At 33.0% G+C, this 23946-nt stretch overlaps 1 protein-coding gene across 1 annotated transcript in view; it reads left to right on the plus strand.

Moving 5' to 3' along the window:
- The window catches only part of EEA1 (early endosome antigen 1), a 136683-nt gene that overhangs the window by 101461 nt on the left and 11276 nt on the right, over positions 1-23946 (plus strand). The window contains exons 17-23 of the mRNA XM_008572858.1: positions 451-564; positions 3010-3165; positions 4977-5116; positions 10866-11196; positions 12477-12578; positions 14376-14570; positions 21065-21247. Coding sequence (XP_008571080.1) covers positions 451-564; positions 3010-3165; positions 4977-5116; positions 10866-11196; positions 12477-12578; positions 14376-14570; positions 21065-21247 — 1221 coding nt within the window. The remainder of the gene's footprint in view (positions 1-450; positions 565-3009; positions 3166-4976; positions 5117-10865; positions 11197-12476; positions 12579-14375; positions 14571-21064; positions 21248-23946) is intronic.

The raw sequence follows: 23946 nt of genomic DNA on the forward strand, positions 1-23946 counted from the left end.
TACAAAAGTATATCTTTTCTTTTTTTTTTTTTTTTTTTTTTTTTTTTGTCCTTTTTGAGACCAGCTGCACCACGCTCAGCCAGTGAGCGCTGTGAGTGCACCAGTCATCCCTATATAGGATCCGAACCCGCGGCAGGAGCGCTGCTGCGCTCCCAGCGCCAAGAGTGCGCCACGGGCTCGGCCTTATCTTTTCTTTTTTAGCAAAGGAGTACTATAGTGTTTTGGTATTATATAGGGACATCTTTTTGTTGTTTATCCAAAAAGGAGTCTTTTCCCCTATCAGTTTCTGTTTTGGAGTTTGTCATATACATATTTTTCAAAGCTTAAATCTTTTTGTTTCTTGCCAAGGGACTTAATTTTTAAGTAGTTTAGTGACAAAAGCAATGTGCATCACACAAGGGGAAATGAAGAACTGAATATAAATTAGATAACTTGTAAATTTTGTTACAGATTAAAGCCAAGACCGAATTACTGCTATCAGCAGAAGCTGCAAAAACTGCTCAAAGAGCTGATCTTCAGAATCATTTGGACACAGCTCAGAATGCATTACAAGATAAACAGCAGGTAGCTAACCTGTGCAATTTCATACCGTAACCTAGTGCTTTGATAGATAAACAAACTGCCAATGTGTAAAAATGACACCTAGTTTTACACTATCTTTTGGTAGACATGCTTATCCCCCTTAATTCCTCCCCTCCGCAAGTTTGGGACCGGTTTTGTAGTAGATGCAGGAGTCAGACAGATGGAGATAAAAATATCAGTTTTGTTTTTCTTAGAGGTCGATTGGTATGCAGCTGTGGTTGGGCTTCTTAATACTGTATGTTTCCCCTAGTCTAGAACCTTGGTGTGGAGCTGAAACATTTACTCGTAATTGTTGAATTGTTGCCTCATCCCATCAAGTGCTAGTAATTGGGAAAGAGACTGACTAGTTTTTAGTCAGTAGGCTGGGCCATGATCCAGATGTACAACTACTTGGAAGCAGGAAAAGAACACTATGTATTCCATCTTAATGATAAGAGTTACTCCTTTTCTTGGGTATAGAAGAAAGTGAGGGGCCAGATGAAGATAGAAGTTACTTTTCTCAATACTTCTGATAGAATAGAAGCTTCTTACTTTAGGGCCAAGGTCAAAGTGCTGGTAGATTTTTTTTATCTTTTACCAGGTAGGAATTTTAAAAAATGTACTTGTTATTCAAGAAGTAGTACTGGTTATTGGCCCATTAAAAAAAAAAAAGTATATCAAGTTAAAAACAAAATAGTTTTCTATATTTACCCTTTACCCTATCCCATTTTCCTCCTTAGATGGAATGTTTGCTATTAAATTTGGTATGTATCCTTCCAGACCTCTATAAGCATTGAACAAATATGTGGGTATGTGTTGTGTGCACACACACTGATATTTTTCTTTTATGCATATGAAATCACACTATATATGTGGTTCTACAACTTGTTTTTTACTTACAGTATTGCTAAACACATCTGGAAAATATTTTCTAAGCATGAAATCAGAGTCAGAAACTATAATGGAAAAAATATTTGTAAGAATAACCACATAATAATTTAAAATTTATCTTTCAAAAATATTATCAACAAAATTCTACAGCAAATAGCAAAAGGATAAAACATTTTCTGGAATATGTCTGATAAAGGGTTAATATTCTTTTTATTTAAAACACTTTTATATAAGAAATATGTGAACCTACAAGAAAATATAAATGATCAAAACTATATTAGGAAATGTTCAAGTTTATTAAGTTAATTGCAAATTAAAACAATAATGGGATACATTTGCCATTACAGAGGAAAAGTCTTCGTGTGTATGTGTTTAATTACCAGTGGAAGGACTGGAGAGGGTGTGGAAGAACAAGACACTTTAATACCTCGTTAGTGTTAGTACACATTAGTTCAACCATTTGGATGGTGGGGAGGGAGGTAATGGTTTGGCAATACATTTCAAGAACTTTAGAATTTTTCATGTTCTTTAGCTTACTTATATGAGAGTAGTTCAAAAAGTTTGTGGAAAAATAGAATTAAAAGATAATACGAATCTTTCCACGAACTTTTTTATTTTTTTGGCAGCTGGCCAGTACAGGACTCAAAACCCACGGATGATCTTGGTGTGATAAGACTGTGTTCTAACCAACTGAGCTAACCAGTCAGCCCTTCATGAACTTTTCGAAGTACCCTCTTAGTCTTTTTAACATAGGGAATAATTATACCTTTAAGATTCTGTTTGCATCTCTGTTAATAAATGCAGAAAATTTAGTAGCAGTCTAAGAATTGAAAATGGGATTTGGCTAAGAAATGGACTATATCAATAAAATGAAAATTTATGCAGTTGAGTATAATGATATTTTAGAAAATAATATCAGAAAGTTTCATGATGCATTGTTACATAAAAACAAAGAAAGTTAAAATAAAATGGTATGCAAAGTGAGGTCCTGTTTTTATTTTAAAAGTACAAAGGAAAAAGAAATAGAGACTAACATACAGAAAAGACTGGAAGGAAAGTTATCAAAACATTAACTGTGATTATCTATGGGTCGTGGATTTTCTAGTATTTTTTATTTTGTTCTTTCTGGGCAACTGGATATTCCAAATGAACTGAACAAATATCATAGAAATGATCACTGTAATGTTTAAAAAACATTTTTTTTAAAATGGTATTTTGAACATCGAAAACATTTAACTATGATATAAAAGTATTACTTTATTATTAGCCTAGTTAATATTTTATTGTACCTTTTGGCTCCTAAAATAATTCTTCCTAGAAAAACACTGGAAAGTTATTAAACTGTAATGCATATAAACTTAGTATGTTAGAGAGTGGAAAGGTCCTTTATGTTGGTGGGTAAATATAGTCTCTCATATATTATTATACTTATCTGAAGTCTTATTCCAAATACTTTCTTAAGGAAAATTAAAGTTTTCAATTCAACCTTGACTAAATATTTGGGCATTACAAAATAGTAAACCTCACCAAAGTTTTCTTCAATTGTCTTTTCTATAGGAGTTAAATAAGATCACTACTCAATTGGAACAGGTCACTACAAAGTTACAAGACAAGCAAGAACATTGCAGTCAGCTGGAAAGTCATCTGAAAGAATATAAAGAGAAACAACTCTCTTTAGAACAGAAAACTGAAGAGCTAGAAGGTCAAATTAAGGTTTGTGTAAAAGAAGTTGAATTTAGCTATGGATATCTGATGACTTTTTCATTAAGTCATCAGTGGAATCTGATGACTTTTTAATTAACAAAGAAAGGTGAAGTTATGGAATAACATTTTAAAAAATTACTTGTAATTTTTCATGTCTTAATTTTGAACTCCATTTTTATTTTTAATTTCTTCATTAATGGGTGGCTTTTATAAATGATAGTCAATATATATACTGATTCCATTGTAATGTGTAACTATTTTAAGAGACAACTAACCAGGAATCTACTCTGTAACCTACCATGAACTTATCAAATTTTTGTTGTTGTGAAGTTTCTTCTTTTCCTTCATTCTTCCATCTCCTTATCTCCTTATTCTAATATCATACTTCAGATATGGTAGACTTTTTTTCTTTTTAAAACTTTACATTTATACCCTTTGTATTTTGCTCCTAGCTTAATGATGCATTTAGACCATGGTAAACTGCATCTTTCTTTAACATCTCCAGGTAAAAGTGTTGAAATGATTAGATGTATCAAAGAAGGATTTAGACTTGAGTCTTTTATCCTTTAAATTAGAACTATTATCAGTTAAAAATTTCTTAAGTTGCTATGTATATATGTAACTTATACTTCCACAATCAGGTGAAGCATGCATATACAATTGTAGAATCAAGAGATCTGTAAATGTGTATGTGTATATATATGCATTCATAACAATATGATATGGGAGAAGAATTACATTTACAATTCTGTTTATGTGTTCCTTTTTCTCTTCTTTATGGTCAACAATAAGAGTAATGAGAAATTACTTTAGGTATGCTTGAAAAAGAAAAGAAATACTCCCATACCAGCCAGACACTAAAAAAACCCAAACAAACAGAAATACTGTTATTTTAGTGGAAATTGTCTAATGAGAATTCTATTTGAGTACCTTTTCAAAATATTTATTTAGAACCACAAGTGTCTATTGTGATTATCAGTTCTTTAACATTTTGTAATATTTTAGGAAGTATTACATATGTTTTATATAGACATGTAGTTATAGAATTAATTTAGTTACATCAAATATCGTTACTTTCATGAATATTTTCAATATAAATGTTGGGTAAGAGCCACAGGTACCAATGAGTTTATACAATATTTGATGTGCAAAATCATTATAACTATGCAAAAAAATGCATTGCTTGTAGATATTCCTACTTATATTTAAAAGTTTGATTTTGTAAATTGTAAAAATACACACATAATTATGTGTATATATGAGATGCCTACTATATTGTGAAGAACAACAATGTCATTTAGACCAAGAGATTAAAGAAGCAAAATCAGGAATTTAGTTGGCTATATATTTAAGAACAATAGGTGTTAATGAGAAGGACTACATGAAAATTCCATTTTAATTTTTAATATCTTATATTTACATCATGTTGTTAACTGTGAATATAACGTATAATATATTTTCAGTGGGTACATGAGTAAACCTAATATATTTTATGCTTGAGTTAATAACTTGTACTCTAGTAATAAATACTTATGTGTGTTTATTCTCTTATTCATAATTAATTTTAAAAGTAAATACTTAGTGACTACCTATCATCTATAAAGCCTTATGCTAGGGGTTCTCTGAAAGATCCTAAGATAAATAACCCCCTTACTCAGTAATGGTTTCAGAATGCGTTTATTGTAACACAAATATTTTATGGTTATTTTTGTGTGTTATGTCAACACCAATTAGAATATATGCAAAAGCATTATAATATTTAATAATAGGTTGATAATTATTAACCTTAAAATGGCTGCTATACTTTATTTCTTCCATAGAAACTAGAAGCTGATACTCTTGAAGTTAAAGCAAGCAAAGATCAAGCTTTGCAGGATCTACAGCAGCAAAGACAGCTTAACACAGAGTTAGAGCTTGGAGCCACAGAATTGAGTAAACAACTTGAAATGGAGAAAGAAATGTAAGCTAAATTATTTCACTTATAAATTAAGGGAGAGGATTATAAACTAAATATTAAAATTCTCTTAAGATTTCAATTTTGCTATCACAGTGATTACAGATTTATTAAATGTTTATTTTGTGTTGATTTTATAAACTGCTGATGTTAATGTGAATGAAAAATAAAGTCATCATAATATGGTTAAAATTAATTTCACTAGAAAGGACGGAAAACTTAGTTATATAAAATTTGGGTCCTCTAGTTTTTTCCGACAATAATATGGTGTCCATTTCTCTGGGTAAAGCAATTGTTTTGAGTTGTTCACCAATTTGAATAAATTAATGTAAAATTTGAAAATACAAGGATTTTTAAGTATATCACCCAAGAGTAGTCAGGCTTCTGCTTTGAGGCACTGTACCAAGTAGGGAATGGATTCTTACAAGAAATGATCTTTTTCAGCTTTGTGAAGCATCTTGGCCGATTGTCTGTGAGCGCAAGGGAAACATTAAAATCAGTGTACCTTCTTTATTATTATTATTATTTTTTTCTATTGGGTCTTTTTATTATTGGTTTGTAGGAGGTTTTTTATATATTCAAAATGCAAATCCTTTGCCAGATAGATAGATAGATAATCAAGCATTTTCTCCCAGTCAGAGGCTTAGCTTTAAATTATTTTGGTGGTGTCTTTCAATGAATAGAAATTTTAAATTTTGGTTAAAGTCAATTTGTCATCTTTCTCTTTGATGTTCAGTGTTTTGTGTCCTTTCTAAGAAATATTTTCATACTATGAAGAATTCTTTTTTTTTTTCCTAGAAGTTTTATACTTTCAATTTTTACAGTTAGGTCTAAAATTCATCTTGGATTTATTTTTGTGCTTGTGGCTAGTATAAAAATGCCATTTTCGACATATTGACTGTCTACCCTTTAATCTTGCTAAATTCATTTTTTAGTTTTAATAGTTATTTTGTAGAGTTCTTGGGATTTTATAAGTAGACAATCATGTTATCTGTGAATAGAAAGAATTTTACTTCTTCCTTTCCAATCTGTAGGCCTTTTATGTCTTCTTCTTGACTTACTGCTGGCTGGGGCCTCTACTAAAATTTTGAATGTGACTAGTAATACCATCCTTGCATTGTTTCTGATCTTAGGCAGGAAATGTTAAAATGTTTTATTAAGTTCGAGGTTAGATGTAGGTTTTTACTAGATTCCCTTCATCAAATTGAGGGCATTCCCTTCTATACCTAGTTTTCTTTAAAAAAATTTTTTTAAAAAAAATCATGCCTGGCTGTTGGATTTTATCAACTTAAAAAGTTGCATCTATTGATATGATCATGTGGTTTTTCTCTTTTATTCGGTTAGTATGGTGGATTACATTAATTAATTTTCTAACATTAAACCAACTTTGTTTTTGTGGGACAAATCCCTCTTGACTATGCTATGTTATTGTTTTTATATATTGTTGTTTTTTACTTGATAAGACTTTGTTAAGAATTTCCATGCATTCATGAGGGCTGTTGTTCTGTAATTTTTTAAAAAAATCATTGTCAGGTTTTGGTGTCAGAGTTATGTTGGTCTTAAAAGGAAGTGGTAAGTATCTCCTTCTCCTCTGCTTTCTGAAAGAGGTGTATGAGTGTTATTTAATTATTAAGTGTTTGATGGAATTCACCAATGAACCGGCTAGTCCTGGGTTTCTCTTTCTGAGTTGATTCATTTGGGATTTGATTTATTTAATAGACAGAAGGTTATTCTGATTTTCTAATTTTTTTTTTTTTTTTTAGCCAGTTTTGCTAATGTGTCTTTCAAGGAATTTGTTCATTTCATCTAAACTTTAAACTTATTGGCATAGTGTTTATAATATTGTACTTTTAAGGTCTGTAGGATCTGTTAGTAATTGTAGTAATGTCCTATTTTTATTCTTGATAGTGGTAATTTGTCTTTTTTCTCCATCACTCTAATTAGAGATTTATCAATTTATCAGACTTTTATTAAAAGCTTTTGATTGAATTGATTTTGTCAATTTTCTATTCACTTCTACTCCTTTAGACATACTTTGGGTATAGTTTGTTGTTGTTGTTTGGGTTTTTTTGGCAGCTGGCCAGTTTATATTGTTTTTTTGAGAAGGCTTTTTAATGTAAAAGCTTTCCTGTTGCTGTTTACCTTTTGTAGTATCTGTTGTTTTTTTTCTCTCAGTTCCTCACCTCCTTTTTATTTGTTAATACTAGGATATGAGATTCTGCAGATGGTAGTTATGTATTTTATTCTAATAAAATCAATATATTATGAGAGTTTTTCAATAGGTGAAATAAATTATCCTGAAGAAGGGGGTACTTTTTTTCCAATTTGTGCTAAAGTATTCAGTGGGTTCACGGCAGCCTTGAGTATAAGGGTGAATTGGTTTAGAATATATTAGGATCTATAAGATTAATTGTTCTATGAAATTTTAGATGTCTCTGGTAGCACAGGGGACATGTGCTTCTGGACACATCCCATATAGCCATAAAAGTGCTGAGCTCAGCACCATTCTTTCACTCTTTGGCTATAGAATTAGTCTTTTGCCCAGCTTGACCTTGAAGTTGGTCCTGAATTGGGTCCTGCCATGAATCTTCAATGGACACATTACTCACCAGAATTTTGGTGAATAAAAATCAGTTCCACTCCATTCATCTGAATGTCAGAGGAGAGGTTGTGACTGGTCACATTCAAGTAGACTTTGTCTTTAAACACCAAATAGGCCATTCTGATTGAGTTGATGCACTTGACCAGGTTAAACAGGGTAAAGTTGGAGACTAAGAGCTTGAGAAATGTACCCTTCAGGGAGGTGAGATACAACCTATTAGAGTTGATGATGATTAAGTTGTTTCACACCTTCATGTTTCATTCTTGCTTTGGGATATGACAGTGAACATTCTCTAGTTTTCATATCTAGTAAATTGGGTCCTGATACTTTGAATTGGAGGATATAGAGGTATATTTTGTATCTTAAGGGCATTCCTTTTCACTGTAGTTTCCAAGTGCCTAGGTATTTGGGGAGCACATCTGATCCTTTACATCACCCACTGAGTGGTTCATTGTGATCTCTGGAATCCAGTCATCAGTTCATGAAGATCACCTCTAAGTTAGTTCTTGTTTTCTTCGCTAAGGCCCCTGAAGGCCCCGTGGTTCCTTCCATTTTCAATAGACCCAATGGAAATGGGCCCATATCCATTCTATGTTCTAATCTCAGCAGTTCAAAAATCACTCAGAGGCTCCCACGTCATATTGGAGTAGGAAAAACCTTTAAGACTAAGATCTTTTTTGTCTATATACTTCATGCAAACATTTTTCCTCTGGGGTCTTCTTATGTTTCTAGAGTACTTCCTAGGAAAGGAAGGGCTGGATGCCTTCTCTTCATCATGTGCACGTATCTGAGGTTTGACTAAACCTCACCCATGAGCCCAGGGCACAGCCCAAATGACAGGTAACAGGGCTCCCCTTTCTCAGGGCCCACCTACAGCTGTGCACTCAACTTTTCCCTCCAACAACTACATTATAATGTATTTTTATTACTCTTCAGTTTAATGTGTTTTCTAATGTCCTCTGTGATTAACTTTTTGATGCATGGGTTATTTAGAAGTATGTTATTTACTTTGCAGATGTTTGGGGCTCTTCTAAACATGCTATTATTATTGATCTCTAATTGAATTCCATTGTGATCAGAAAACATCCTTGGTAAAATTCAAACTAAAATTTTGAAACTAAGTCCTTTTTAATGCCCAATGTATGGTTCATCTTGGTTAATCTTCTATGTGTGCCTATGTATACTCTGTGTTGTTGGGAAGAGTGTTCCATAAATAGCAATTAGATCAGGTGGTTGATAATGTTGTTCTTTTTATTTTTTCTTAGTTTTAAATTTTTTTTCTTTTTTTAAAAATTTTAATTTATTTTTTGATAATGTTGTTCTTCCCTATCCTTACCAATTTTTTCCTATGATTTTTCTATCAATTTCTGAGAAAGGGGTGTTAAAATTTCCAACTATGATTGTGGATTTGTTTCTTCCTTTAATTATTTCTTTTTTCTAAAATAGAAAAGAAGTTTTCCAGTGACTGTAACTAAGCCTTCATTTCTGTTTTGTCTTCTTTGATTCAGAAAACCTTATGGTTTTGTAATTATTTTGGGGAAAGTTAAGTAGTATAGTAAATAAATATACCAAGTGCTAATTTTAGGGTTTCTTGACAGGAATTTTACCTATATTAAAATGGTAAAATAAAAAATATTCATGTTATGACTGTACTTAGGACTTTGAAAATCACAGATATAGGTATTCTATGAAACTACTAAACTTCAGCATCTTTTCTAGCTATTTTTAGAAAGTAAAAACATGTTTTCTGGGACTAATAGTTGTAGATTTTCAAGGTATAAATACAGTTCTGGTATTGTATTAGTACCAAACTTTAGATATGTGACTAATACATCTTTTAACAACCTCCCTTTAACATATTATTGAATTTAGATTGGTTGTAAATTTATACTGATTACGTTGGGAATAGTGTACATTCTAGAAATATTATTACTTTGCATCCAGTTTTATTTTGACTTTTAAAAAATGGTTGATCTTTTTTTTTTTTTTCCTGGCCAGTACAGGGAAATGTCTGATCTTTAATGGGTGTGTGTGTTTGCTGTGTAATATGCATAATTTCATGCCTTTTATGAAAACAATAAAAGCCTATAGTTTAACTTTCCTAAAGCTATATCTTCACTTCCTCATTCTTGTAGCTTATTTATCCAGGTGTTAAAAAGCCTATGTTAAGAAACATATAATAGCAAATCTCTTGTATAACTGCTAAGTTCTAGGGTTAAAGTAAATCACTTATCTTTCCTGTCTTTTTGAAATAAAGTGCTTCTTTTTTTAAATTTAATTTTATTTTGTCGATATACAATGTGGTTGGTTATCGTGGCCCATCACCAAAACCTCCCTCCCTTCTCCCTCTCTCCTGCCTCCCAACAACCTCCTTTCTGTTCACTTGTCGTATCAACTTCAAGGAATTGTAATTGTTGTGTCTTCTTCCCTCCCTCCCCCTGGTTTATTTGTGTATTTATTTATTTTTAGCTCCCACAAATAAGTGAGAACATGTGATATTTCTCTTTCTGTGCCTGACTTGTTCCACTTAATATAATTCTCTCTAGGTCCATCCATGTCGTTGCAAATGACAGTATTTCATTCTTTTTTATAGCAGAGTAGTCTTCCATTGTGTAGATATACCACATTTTCTGTATCCACTCATAAAATATTTCTTTTCTTTTTACTTTATTTTTTTTTCAGGATTAACCTTAAGTGTTTTAAAGTTGAAGACCTATTCAACATTTAATGTGTTTTATGTTTTCAAGGAAAGAGGCAGACTTCTCTATGTGCTTAGGAATTAATAATGAATAGGTTCTTTAGGGTACATGGAAGAAATTTTCTGGCCATTGTAGACTAGAAGGTCTGCAGTGTGCAGAATTTTCTTTGGGGATCTGCTGTGGTAGACAAGACTAGATTAAGTCAGGAGGCTTAGATGGTTTGGGCTGTACCACTAACTTATTAGACATGAGGGAAATTATCCACATTTGTAGATGGTTTGTAGATGTTCTAAGACATTTTTCAGTTGTGTAATCTTATAAAATTAAATTATTTTTACTTCTGAACTATACAAGAAAATTTCAAACTCAATGATTGTTATGATTAATTTTGAGTGGTAAATTAGGAATGGTAAATTATGCATTATTTTTTAAAAATTGTTTCTTCAATATTTAGAGTATCCAGTACAAAATTGGATCTACAGAAAAAATCTGAAGCCCTTGAAAATATTAAGCGAATGCTTACCAAGCAAGAGGAAGAAAAAATAATTCTGAAACAAGAAATTGAAAATTTAATTCAAGATGCAAAGGTGCAACACAAGGAATTGAATAACAGAATCCAAACAACAGTCACAGAACTACAGAAAGAGAAGATGGAAAAAGAAACTGTAATGACAGAGCTTTCTGCAGTAAAAGAGAAATTATCAAAAACTTCTGATTCTTTGAAAAACTCAAAAAGTGAATTTGAAAAGGAGAATCAGAAAGCAAAAGCTGTCATATTAGATTTGGTTAGTCATTTATATTTATTTTCTTAGCTAGAAGTGATTATTTTATTTAAAATGTTACTGATTTTTCTGCTTAATTCACTATTGACTTTTCATCCTACATTTAAATGATTTAAAATAATTTTTATGAGGAAAAGAATTGGGATTGCTTAATCTGTGAAAAAGATAGCCCAAAATAATGATGTATATATGTGTTCGTGTGTGTGTGCATGTGCATGTGTGTGCAATTTCCTAAAAGCCACGGATATTTTTGGTTGACTATAACAACCTTTCTCTATTGCTGGTGTGATGCTAGATTTAGGGGAGACTGAAGTTTGTTCTTGGCGACATTTGCATGGAGAATACAGCTACTAGTTTAAATGTTATTTGCTTGCTTGAAAAAAGAAAAAAGACCAGAAAGATCTTAGTGGCTCTTTAAATTCTAGTATTGTAAGTTTTCTGATTCTTTATTGAATATTCTATAACTCCAGGTAATACCATGTTTAGAAATATCATAAGACATATTTAAACTGTAGAGAAAAAAAGTTAGTCTCAGGAAATGCTTAAAGGGGAATGCATTCTCAGAAATATTTTAACCCAGAATAAAAAGGAACAACAAAAGAAAAACTCCTCTGTTCTTAATAGGAAGGTCAGTGGAAGTGTTTAGTAGTATAAAAAACAGGTGATAAAAGAATGCTACCTTTATGTTTTTTTCTGTTTGGAGAAAACATTTTCTATCTGTCCACCTTCTCTCTTATATATATGTGATTACTTTTTAATTTATTGTTTTAGTATTTTCTTTTAAAAATTTTCTTGCTTCCATTTTTTTGAAGCCCACTGTTCTACCTTTAAGGTAGTATAGGTTAGGGGCTAGCCTGTGGCTCACTTGAGAGAATTTGGTGCTGACAACACCAAGTCAAGGGTTAAGATCCCCTTACGGGTCATCTTTTAGAAAAAAATTAAAAAATAAAATAAAATAGTATAAGTTAATTAATTATAATTAATTCTGTGATATTAAAATATGGTTTCCAAAATGTTCCAAAATATTATATAAACATTGTTTAAAATATTTTATTGTGGCTGTTGGTTCATGATAGAAACCCGTAGTATTTTGCTGTCCTTTCCCCTTTACTTCTATGATATTTGCCTGATTTTATTGTTGTAATGCATGATCCTATCTTGTCTTAGCTCATCAATGATTTTAGTTTGTGACCTGTGTATATGTTACTAAGCTTATGAACCAAACTTAAGGTTATTACAAATATTTTCTGTGAAATGTAGTTTGCATTTTGTTTTTTTTTTAGGAAAAAACTTGCAAAGAATTAAAGCATCAACTTCAAGTACAAACAGAAAGCACATTTAAGGAACAGAATGAATTGAAAAAATCCCTTGAAAAAGAGAAAGAGGTAAGATTTTTTTCTTTCTGTAACATAAAATATCTAAAGCATGAGGCCTTTATATTTTCAAAATATTTTCACACTCATACTTAGGTTGAAGCAAGGTTTATTTTTCTGAAATTTAATGGATTGTATTCATAGTTTAAAATTGTTATTTATATTCTACCTACTGCTAAAAGGATTTAAGCTAGTTTATAATAAAATGCCCAAATAAAGAAATCTAACTAATAAAAGAAAACTGAATCAACTAACTAAGTATAGAGTTATAAGTAGATAATCTAAATTAAGGAATATTCTTATGGTTGCAAAAAATCTTAATAGGCTTTCCATAGAAATGACCTTTTAAGGGCTCTTTATTTCAAGGACATTTATATTAATGGTATATTTGATAATGATTGTATGACAACCAAGACATTTTTCTATGGTTAATGCCTTTATTGCTCTCCAGAAAAAAACAAGCAAGCAAACAAGTAAATAAATGGGTATACAGTAATATGTGGTTGTTACTCTTTGAAGATGTGCCTGTTAGCAGATAGAGTCCAGGTGTGCAGCTTTCTACAAAATTTGATTTGATAAAGCAGCAAAACGTAGCCCTGACAAGTGTTTAATGTGGTTGTATTCTTGTTGATTGAAAGAAGACACCTGTGCTATATATGCCAGCCATGTAAGTGGAAAAATTATAGTGGCTTAGAGCTCAAGCTCGGAATCAAGATTGTCTGAATTTATATCCTAGGTATGCCATTTATTAGTTATACTGTTTTGCCATGTTTTAGACAGGTTACTATATTAAGTATCTCTTTTTTCCATTTTTGTCAGCAGAAAAATGGAGCTAATAAGAGAATTGACGTCATAGAATTATTATGAGAAATAAATGGGTTAATATATTTAAAGTGCTCAGAACACTGACTATAACAAAATAAATGCTAATACGTTAGGTATTATTTTCTTTCATTGGTTATCATAACATAATCATCTTTATCGTTACACTCTCTGACTCCTGTTTTTTCACAAAAATGTTTTGCTGTGCATTGGAGATAAGCTGAGGCATCTGTATATAGCACCAAAACTTTTCAAAAATAACTTGGAACATGAGTCAATACTCAATTGAAATGCTAGGTTCTTCGTGAAATATACATAAAACAGAAAACATGACTTGGGCTGGGCTGGAAAGGTGGGAGATAGCAGTAGCTCACCTTGGCCACAGAGGAACCTCAGTGTGACTTCCGTATGATGTCTAATTTTGAGCAGAAACATATGAGAGAATTGTAAAAAGAAGGCTGTAGCAAAATATGCCCAGATCTCTAAATGAGGTAACTGTTGTGCAGTAGTTTAGTGTTATCAGATACTAAACATAAAATTTTTGCCAAATGTGATTTTAGATTTATTATAGTTAATAAAGAGCTATTCTTTCTGATTAACAGTGACCAACAGGCTTAGTGGCATTTGAGAATATTCTTGAAAGACAATAGACATTCCAACCATCTAGATATTGATGTTTACATTCCTATTTTCTATAACACAAGGGAATACTAATCTAGTTCATTTACAAACTCTATCTAAATTTACAATTATAAGTTAAAAAGGAAGGTAGAAATAATGAAAGATTAATTCAGTGTATCACCTAATAGAGAATAGCGTCGGTTATGAAAGCAACATGAGGGCAGGGATTTTTCTTTTTTGTTAACTACTGATTACTTGTGGTCAATAGGCACAGTAGTTTCTACCTAGAGTAGTGCCTGGCATGTGGTACTCAATAAATGTCTTTTAAATGAATAAATGAATGCTAAACATTTTATTTTCTTTTAGATTTCTCATCAGTTGAAGTTGGAACTCAATTCAATGCAGGAACAAGTCATACAGGCCCAGAATACTTTAAAACAGAAGGAAAAAGAAGAGCAACAACTTCAGGGAAACATAAATGAACTAAAGCAGTCAATTGAACAGAAGAAAAAGCAAATTGAGGCACTCCAAAGTGAAGTTAAAACTGCTACTTCACAGAAGGTAGTGATATGATATTTGTTTACTTTTTACGAGAAGAAAAATTTGTCAATTGAGATAATAACATGATTAACACAGATAAGTTGCAATACAGATAAGTTCATATATACTCAAAATTTTTCTAAGTTAAAAGTATAAAAGCATTTGATTATATGATTAAATATGTAAGTCGGAATTTCCATTCACTATAAACGTAGTGTCAGATAATTGTTATTTAAAATTCTGTTACTAATCATTTGTCTGATAGATATGAAACTGCTTTTCTGTAAAATAATGTAGAACTAACACTTAATGTTACGAGAATAATTTATGTGGCATTTCTAGTGTATTGAAAAATATTAAAGGAATTTAAAAATAAATCATCCTTATTAAGGGAAAATAAGAACAGAAATCACAAAGTGGGGTATATTAAGAACTTTCTGGAGTGTCAGGTTTTATATAGTTATAATTATTTAATATTTTAAGTTATATCATAATGGTTTCCATTTCTAAACCTACTCTAATTTATTATTGGGCATCTGTTTTTTATTCTTAAATATGCTTTAATACTTGTCCAGACCAAGAGTTGATAAAAATGGATTGTACTTAATATAAAATATTTGAACAAATTGAGTTTTTCCCCACTGTTGGTATGTGCATATTAATTTGCACTTGGAGGAGAAAAAGAGAGAATCCCTAGTATGTGGAGTAAACTAAATATATCCTGCAATTAAGAGTTGGTTGTCATACTACTACAGTGAAAATAATACAAACTTTAAAAACTACAAATATTCATTTTATGTTGATCAGTGGTTTTGTAATTTTATGCAAGAGTAGTTTTCTAATAACACAAACAAGAGTAGACAAATTTGTCTTTTGTTTGTGTTATATATAATCAAAAGTCAGCATGTAATTATCACAGTGCATATTTTGTTGCACACTTGGATATCTTGAGGTCATTTTTTTCAAAATCTACTGGCCTCTTATCTAATTATTCCCAAGATCTTCATTTGTTATAGCATCCTAACTTAGTGAATTAAAAAATATGACTATTTTTAGCATGTTTTCTTTTTAAAATTATTACTTATAATAAGATTTCTTTCACATTTATGATTAATATATATTGCCATGCTTTACTAGATAACACTTAAAGGATTATGAGATTTAGAGGAAATGATCTTATTGTTAGTTTACTTTTATATCAGTACATATGTGCTGTAATAAGGAACATACTTCTTAACCTTGAAGAGGGCAGCATTTTGGTTAGTGTTGTATGCATAGCTAGTCTTTGTAAATTAGACTTGGAATTTAGAGTAACTGGAGAATCACTGGAAGGCCAGAAGAGTTTAGTTTTGTTGAGGAGCAGTATAGCACCATGGAAAGAAGGTAAGTTTTGGAGCTAGGCAGATCTGAATGTAAATTTTTTGAGACACACATTAGCTTAACGGTCACAGGAAAATGCTTCATCTTTCTGAGCTCAATAAAGTGGTGTCATGGAATTGTTGTAAAGATTGAGATAATATATTTAAAGTAGCTAGTACTGTGACCAGTGCAGTGTGAAAGCAAGACAATTGTTGGATATTATATGGAAGTATGGCAAACTGTGATATGAGAGTGTCAGTGTACATGGTGCACCGTGCAGTGGTAGTCCATGACAAAGTTATCACTGTCACTGGTCCACCATGAAATAGGAAAAACAAGGATAATGTTTTAATGGGTGTATACACACTTAACATGTATATATAAAATATGCAAACACATATATAGTATATATATAAATATAATACATCATATACAGTATATAAAATATATTATACTAGGGTACTTTGAAAAGTTCATGAAAAAAATAGAATTAAATCATAATATGAATCTTTCAGTGAACTTTTTGGAATACCCTCATATACATTGCATAAAATTATTTGGGAACCACTGATCCAGCAAGCATGCTGTAAATCAACAGTCCCTGCATCAATTTTATTCAAAACCTGATGTGGAAATACAGAATGAATAGAATATGACTCCCTACTTTCAAGTAGCTTATAATTTAATGAGGAAGCACATATGTAAAGAAAAAGAAAACTCTAATATATATGGAAGAATGAAACAAGAACTTAAACAGAAATATAAGAAAAATGGGAACTTATTTGACTGGCTTTTTAGAGGAACTAGTATTTCAACTGGGCCTTTGAAGATTATTTTAGTTTTGAAAGGTTAAAAGAAGGAGGTAATTAGACATTTCTAGGAGAGAAAACAATATTAGCCAAATTCACAAGTCTTGAAAAATGTCATTACAGAGCATTAGCTATCGGAGTATACGTAAGTGAAGAAGTGAGGGGAGGTAAGACTAAAGAATTGGATGAAACCATGGATGTTGTATAGTTGTTCTCACTTTAAATTTTTAGGCATTGGAGGACTAAAGGTTTTTAAGAAGGTAAAAATGTGATTAGACCTGTTTTAGAGCAAAAACCAATCTGTTTGTGAAGGATAAATCATAGATGTCTAAACCTCCTGAATTTTCCTTTGGAACTTTAGGTTTACTGCTGTTAAAGCAGTTGTCAAACTATTGTATTTATATGTTTTTTAAAATTTTTAAAATTTTACTGCCCCACTAATGGATTTGTTTCTCGAAGTCAAAGAACTCTGTCTTCTCTAGCAAATAAACTCTTAATAATTTCTGTTAAGTGAATGACTTAGTTTGTCAGAGTTAAGGTAACGAAGGCCAAATGAGCCTGAAAAGGCATTATGGTTGTTATTGAGACTTTACATAGAAAAGAAAATGTGTAAGTGCAGTATGGCCTTCAACAATGAAAAGATGTCCAGGCATCCTTCAACATGAATTGGACGAAGAACTCTGTGAAAGGGATATGACATGGGATGTCATATGATAATGTGTAGGGAAATCAACCATCCTCTCCCCCTCCTCAGGCAGTTAGCACCATTTTCTATCAATCTGCTTCTTGGCTATCTTGAATTCATCCCTTCTTCTCATTTCCTACTGCCAAAGCCTTAGTCCAGACTATCTTTTTCTCTTATCTGGGCTGTTACAATAGCCTCTTAGTAAATGTCCCAGGCTCTTCTACCTTCAATCTATTTGTCATTCATTCATTTATTCATTCACTCACTCAAGAAATATTACTAGACACCTATTTTATGCCATGGAACAATTCTAGGTACTGGAGAAATAACTGTGAACAAAACAGACACAGGACCTGTTCTCATGGAGCTTATGAGATACTACAAAGGAAGCTTTAGTTGCCAAAGAAACTCAACAGGGTGATGTGAAAGATAATGATGGAGACAGAGCCTTACTAAAGGTTAGGTGATCAAAAACCTTTCTGAAGAGGTTTGAGTTGATACATGAATTACAGTCATGTGCCATATAACAATGTTTTGGTCAACAACAGAACACATATACGTTGGGTGGTCAGAGCAATAGGCTATACCATATAGCCTAGGTATGTGCAAGTATTAGGCTATACTGTCTAGGTTTGTGTAAGTACACTCTATGATCACCTAATGATGCATTTCTCAGAACTATTCCTGTTGTTAAGCAATGCATGACTGTACAATACTGTGAGAAATGCCCTCCCCCATCCAATGCCAAAGGATGGACATGGAGACACAAGCTACGGCAAAGTGAGACTTTAATGGTGGTCTTGCAAGATCGGGTGTCTGATAAACAGGCACATCTGAAACAGTTACATTGAGCATTTTATTCCCTAGTGTGAAAGTCCCTTCCCCAGTTCCTCATTGGCTGAGTACTATGGGCTGTACAATCTTCCTAAATGTCACTTAAATTTTATTATTTCCTTATAAGGCATTTATTGTCCCCTCCCCTCTGGTGGAAAAGGGTGGGCCCAGGATAAGCCTGTGAAAAAGGCCCACCAGAAGTCCTGAGGAGGAAGAAGAACCAGGATGTAAAAAGAACAAGGTGACCAGCCACCATCCTGAGAAGTCACCCGGGAAAGTGCACTTTCAGGGGTTATCACACCACAAGTTAAACAAGCAATCCATGTTAAGCTATTCTTGAAAATGAATCACTTGTGCTATTTTCCCACAAATGCTATCCATACAAAGGCCAGGGGACAACTAGAACAACCTTAGAACAAGTGTGGTATTTTTTAAAAACAGAAGGCCAATATGGGTAAAATGTAGAGAAAGAGGAAAGAGTAATTAATATAAATGAGCTCAGAGAAGTAGATAGGGGCCAGATCATTTATACGTAAATTTGTGGATTTTGAGATAATGGAGAATGGAATATTTTGTTCTAAGGATAGTTAGAATCTATTGGAGAATTTTTGAACAGAGAATGGTGGGATCTGATTAAAGAGAAATAAAGGAGCAAGCCAGGAAGGCACTGAAAAACTATTGCAATAATCTAGATAGTACATGATCGTGGCATGAACTAAAGTGTCAGAAGTGAATGATTTGGAATATATTTTGGAATATATGTTTGGAATACATTTTGAGTTATTAGGACTTTCTGATAGATTAGGTGGTGAGAGGTAATGTTCCCATCCAGGAGTCAAGGATTACTCTAGGTTTAGGTTTATTCACATGGGTAGTTGGTAATGCTATTTATTAGGGGAAGTAGCAGTGTTTGATGTTCAGAGTTGCTGTCAGGAATCAAGAGTTCTGCTTGAGATAGATATGTCAGTCATTCAAGGTGAGATGTCAGGAAGGTACCTGGATGAAAGAGGCCAGAGTTCAGGTGGAGAAGCTGGAGCTAGAGACATAAATTTATGAGTCAATTGTAAATAAATGATATTTAAAACCGTGGGTCTATTTGAGATCTTCTAAGGAGAGAGTGTATATAGAATAAAAGAGGGCCAGAGACAGAACTTTGGAGTGCTACAATATTGAGAGATCTAGCAGAAGAAAAGGATCTAGTAAAAGATTTTTAGAGGAATGGCCAGTAAGGTAGGAAGATTACCTAAAACAGAAGGTAGCCTGGAAACCAGGTTGAAGAAAATGTTTTTTAGAAGGGGTCATAATCAGCTATAAGTACCACTGAGAGGTCAAGTAAGATGTGGACAAAGATAAGAATATTGGATTTTAGAACATGGGGGTCACTGATGACCTCAACAACAGTTGCATTGAAGTAGTATATTTATTTTAAAAGTCAAGTACTTATTTTTCATACTATGCGTATATTTTAATTATGTCATAATTCTTGAGTATCTCCTGAATCTTCTTCAAGACTAAAGATAAGTTTAGAGTTTAGAAGAGTTGGGCCTTTGTGAAATTTTTGTTTTCTGCCTTGATCTTAGTAAAGATGACCTGTAGAAATTTTCTGTTATTTTTGAACTTCCAAGAGTAGAAACCATATACTTCATCACAATAATGTCTACTTAATTTCTTTCGTGTAGAAGTTTCCCTTAAACCTTAAATTATATTATCTGAGGCATCTAGCACTGCATCCTGTCAGAATGTAGTTGTTACTCCGTCTCCTGAGACCTGATACTTAGTACTTCCCAGTGAAATACTTTTTTTTCTTTATTAAATTGATTTTGCATTTTATGGTTTTTAAATTGGGACTTGTTTGATTTTGTAATTCTTTGACATATAAGTAAAAAGTAAGCTACTCCTTACAGAAGTAGAATTTTGGGGTATAAATGCAATTCTGCTTGTTTTCAGGAATTATCTGAGTTGTGTGGATTTCATTTTATATTTGTGAGTGGAAAAAAAACCACAAACAATTTTTTCTATTCTCTCACACCACAATTGACACAAAAGGCAGACTTCTGTAATCAAATGTGTGGGGATTTCTCCCGACCAGCAAGCAAGCAATCATTTCTGCAGCTGGGTATCCTTCAATTCAATTCTTTTCTGACCACTTGTGTGTGTCAGATCCCACAGATTGAGGGCTCAGTCCCCAGAATTGCTCCCCACCTCCCCAATTCAGGTGCCAATTATAAGCCCCAGGCTGTTTTACCTGTGCTTCTGATGACCAGTGTAAATTGGGGTTCCCACGACCCCCTCCTTGAGTTCAATTAATTTGGAAAACTGTTCACAGAGCTCAGGGAAACACTTGTGTTTACCAGTTTATTATAAATGATACTAGAAAGGAAACAGATGAAGAGATGCACAGGGCGAGGTATAGGGAAAGGCGTGCAGCGTTTCCATGCCCTGCCTGGGCATGCCACCCTCCAGAAACCTCCATGTGCTCAGCTATCCAGAAGCTCCCTGAGCTGGAGCCTCTCTGGCTTTTATGGAGGCTCCATGGTTGATTAAATAATTCGCCATTGGTGATCAACTTAACCTTCAGCCCCTTGGTCTTTCTGGTGATCAGCCCCTATCCTAAAACTACCTTAGGGGATGCCAGCCATCAGTCAACTCATTAGCATACAAAAAGACACTTTTATCATTTAGGAGATTCTGTGGATTTTAGGAGTCCTATGTCAGGGAAGTGATAGGAAGAGGAATGAAGACCAAATATATGCTGTATTTCAAAATATCACAATTTGTAACTGGTTTGGGGGATGTATACTGTTTAAAATAACTATCGTGTGTTTCAGACAGAGCTTGAGAATAAACTTCAGCAGCAATCCACACAGGCAGCCCAGGATCTTGCAGCAGAGAAAGAGAAAGTATCAGTGCTACAAAACACCTACGAAAAAAGTCAGGAAAATCTAAAACAACTTCAATCTGATTTCTATGGGAAGGAATCTGAACTTCTAGCCACAAGGCAAGATCTTAAGGTATAGTAAAATATATTATATTGTAAAAACTCAGTGAATTGTTTATACAAATTCATTAAATGATTCATTAGAACCCAAATGGGCAAGAGAATGTTAACATTTGTGGGGTTTTATGCTTTTCTATTAAATTAAGTTGTTTTATAACAAAATAATGATATATATAAATGTGAGCATTTAAAAATGTGGTGTATCTGTAACAGTAAAATAATTTGGATATATATTAATTGCTATACTGTTAGCTTATCTAAGGATTTTGCTGTCTTTATGTGAAAATAACTGAAGATTGGCTGCTGTTAGAATCTAAGAAGTTTTGAATGTAAACCACTTGTGAAAAATGTAAGCATTTGACTGTTGCTTGTCAGGCAATAGTGACTTTATTTTTACATATTTGTCAACTTCCCTATATTACTAGAATGGTTAAAATTAGGAAATTATAGCTCAAAATAACTTAACCATAATTGTCTAACAATGTATAGAAATTTTGTCCTTGGCCATATTATTTAATTAGACAAAGTATCATGTTTATTAAAATGGAGGATATGGAAAAAGGATAAAAAATTTTTATGTAGCATTATAGTATCAATTATTTAAGGGAAAGATTCAGTCAGTTTTCTCTTTTTTTTTGTCAGGGTGAAATATCATGCTTTCTGTTTATGTTTGGGATTTTTCTTTGCTTATTTAATTTAAAGTGCACTATTACAAAAGTCTCTTGAAAATCCCAGAATAATAAAAAACATGTATTTTATTCATAGGCAATTGAAGGGGGGGGGGAGGCTTTATAAAAGAGGTAGGATTTGACTGGGTCCTGCTATTTGTAGAATTTGAATATGCAGAGAGTCCTGAGAAAGGTCATTTTACTCAGGGACATGTTTGAGAAAAGGTGCCCCAGTGGGAATGAGCAAAGCCAGGAGACAATTAACATAATTGTCTTGCTGGAGTGCTAGTTTCTGGAATTAAGGTTAAAAAGGTTGGGCCCAAATTGTGAAGTATTTTAGATGCCTAGCAGAGGGGACTGGATTTTACATTTGGGGGAAAAATTGAAGAGTCTAAGCAGAGAAGTAAAATGAAGAAAATAGTACTTTAGGAAACTTAACCTGGAAGTGGTTTGTAGAGAGCTTGGATTGGACCTGGATAGTAGTGGTGGTGAAATTAAGTAAGAGATTATCTCTCTTATTTCTCCATAAATTCTAGTAAACAAGGTGTGAGTTGATTAGAACCAGGGTTAAAGTTAAAGAGGATGGGATAGAAAAGATTAGTGGGAAAGAGAAAAGACGAAACAAAATGGCTGAACACATACCAGGCTGCAAGGGAAGTGAAGGAAATCAGTGATGCCTAATAGTTTTGACAGAAATAGGAAACTGGGTAAAAGAATATTTATAATGCTGTAATGTAGGTGCCCCAAATGTGAGAGGGCACTTGTGTAGTGTTTGCCTATTCCAAGGAACTCACCTGGTGGTTCAATGGGTTATTAGACTTACGAGAGGTGTGGAGGTGGCCATTGGTAAGAATATCCATGCTGCCACCGAGTATATAGATATAACAGTTATATAGTGGACAGATCAGAGTAGGGGTATAAATTATTTTCAGGCTTATGTGCAGACCCTCACCCAACTCACATACCTCAGAGCGCATGGGAGATCTGGCTGACCAGATCAGTCTGCTTGCTCCTCTCCTGGTGCGAGGGCGCTAGTTCATTTACTAGTTCATTTACTTAGTGTCCGTTCCCTCCAGCCTTCTGTTTGACATAAAGGGGATGTACGTTTCCTTGGGTAACTACCTTGGCCAGGGGTAGTCTCCTAGCGGGGAGGGGGGACTCTGGTATGCACGGGGAGTCGGGAATAGGGCTATGCACAGCATTTACCCTACCAGTGCCAATAGAATATACATATACATACATATATGCACACCTATGTGTGTGTGTGTCTGTATATATGTGTGTATGTGCTTGTATATATATATATATATATATATATATATGGAGAGAGAGAGAGAGAGAGAGATCAAAATTAGGAAGAGTTGTTATAAGAAAAAAAATACCACCTGACATTTGGGTAGTGTTAAATTATTATTTATTTATTTATCTTCTTTATTTTCAACACTGTTGAAAGGCAGGGAAGGGTGGTGGAAGAATTTGGACTTAACCTAAAGGCAGTGAGGAACCACTGAAGAGAGTTGCTTAGGCTTGTATTTTAGGCAAATGACTGGCTTTGGGATGAGGAATGGATTGTAGGGGAAACAGGACTGAATGTAGACACTAGAGAGGAGACTTTGCAGTAGTCCAAGTTCAAGATGATGGTGGTTTGGGCTAGTCATAGCAGTAAAGATGGAGAAAAGCAGATGAATTTGAAGGATATTTAAGTGATAGAAGAAATGAAACTTAATAATTGACTATAAAAGTCTTATAGAAATCGTACTTTTTTCATGTGGATGTAACATTTACCCAGATTGTAACCTAGTAACAGGACTTATATCTCTTAAATCAATATGCTTCGGCTGGCCAGTTAGCTCAGTTGGTTAGAGTGCAGTGTTATAACACCAAGGTCAAGGGTTTGGATCCCCATAACAGCCAGCCGCCACAAAAAAAAAAAAAAAAAAAAAACCACACAAAACAAATTTCATTCATTAAACCAAAAAAAATTTTTTTTTAACTAAAGAAATAAATTTTATTTTTTGGTGCTTTTTTTTTTTTTTTTTTTTTT

This window comes from Galeopterus variegatus, unplaced genomic scaffold (genome assembly GCF_000696425.1).
Source record: "Galeopterus variegatus unplaced genomic scaffold, G_variegatus-3.0.2 Scaffold844, whole genome shotgun sequence".
Lineage (NCBI taxonomy): Eukaryota > Metazoa > Chordata > Mammalia > Dermoptera > Cynocephalidae > Galeopterus > Galeopterus variegatus.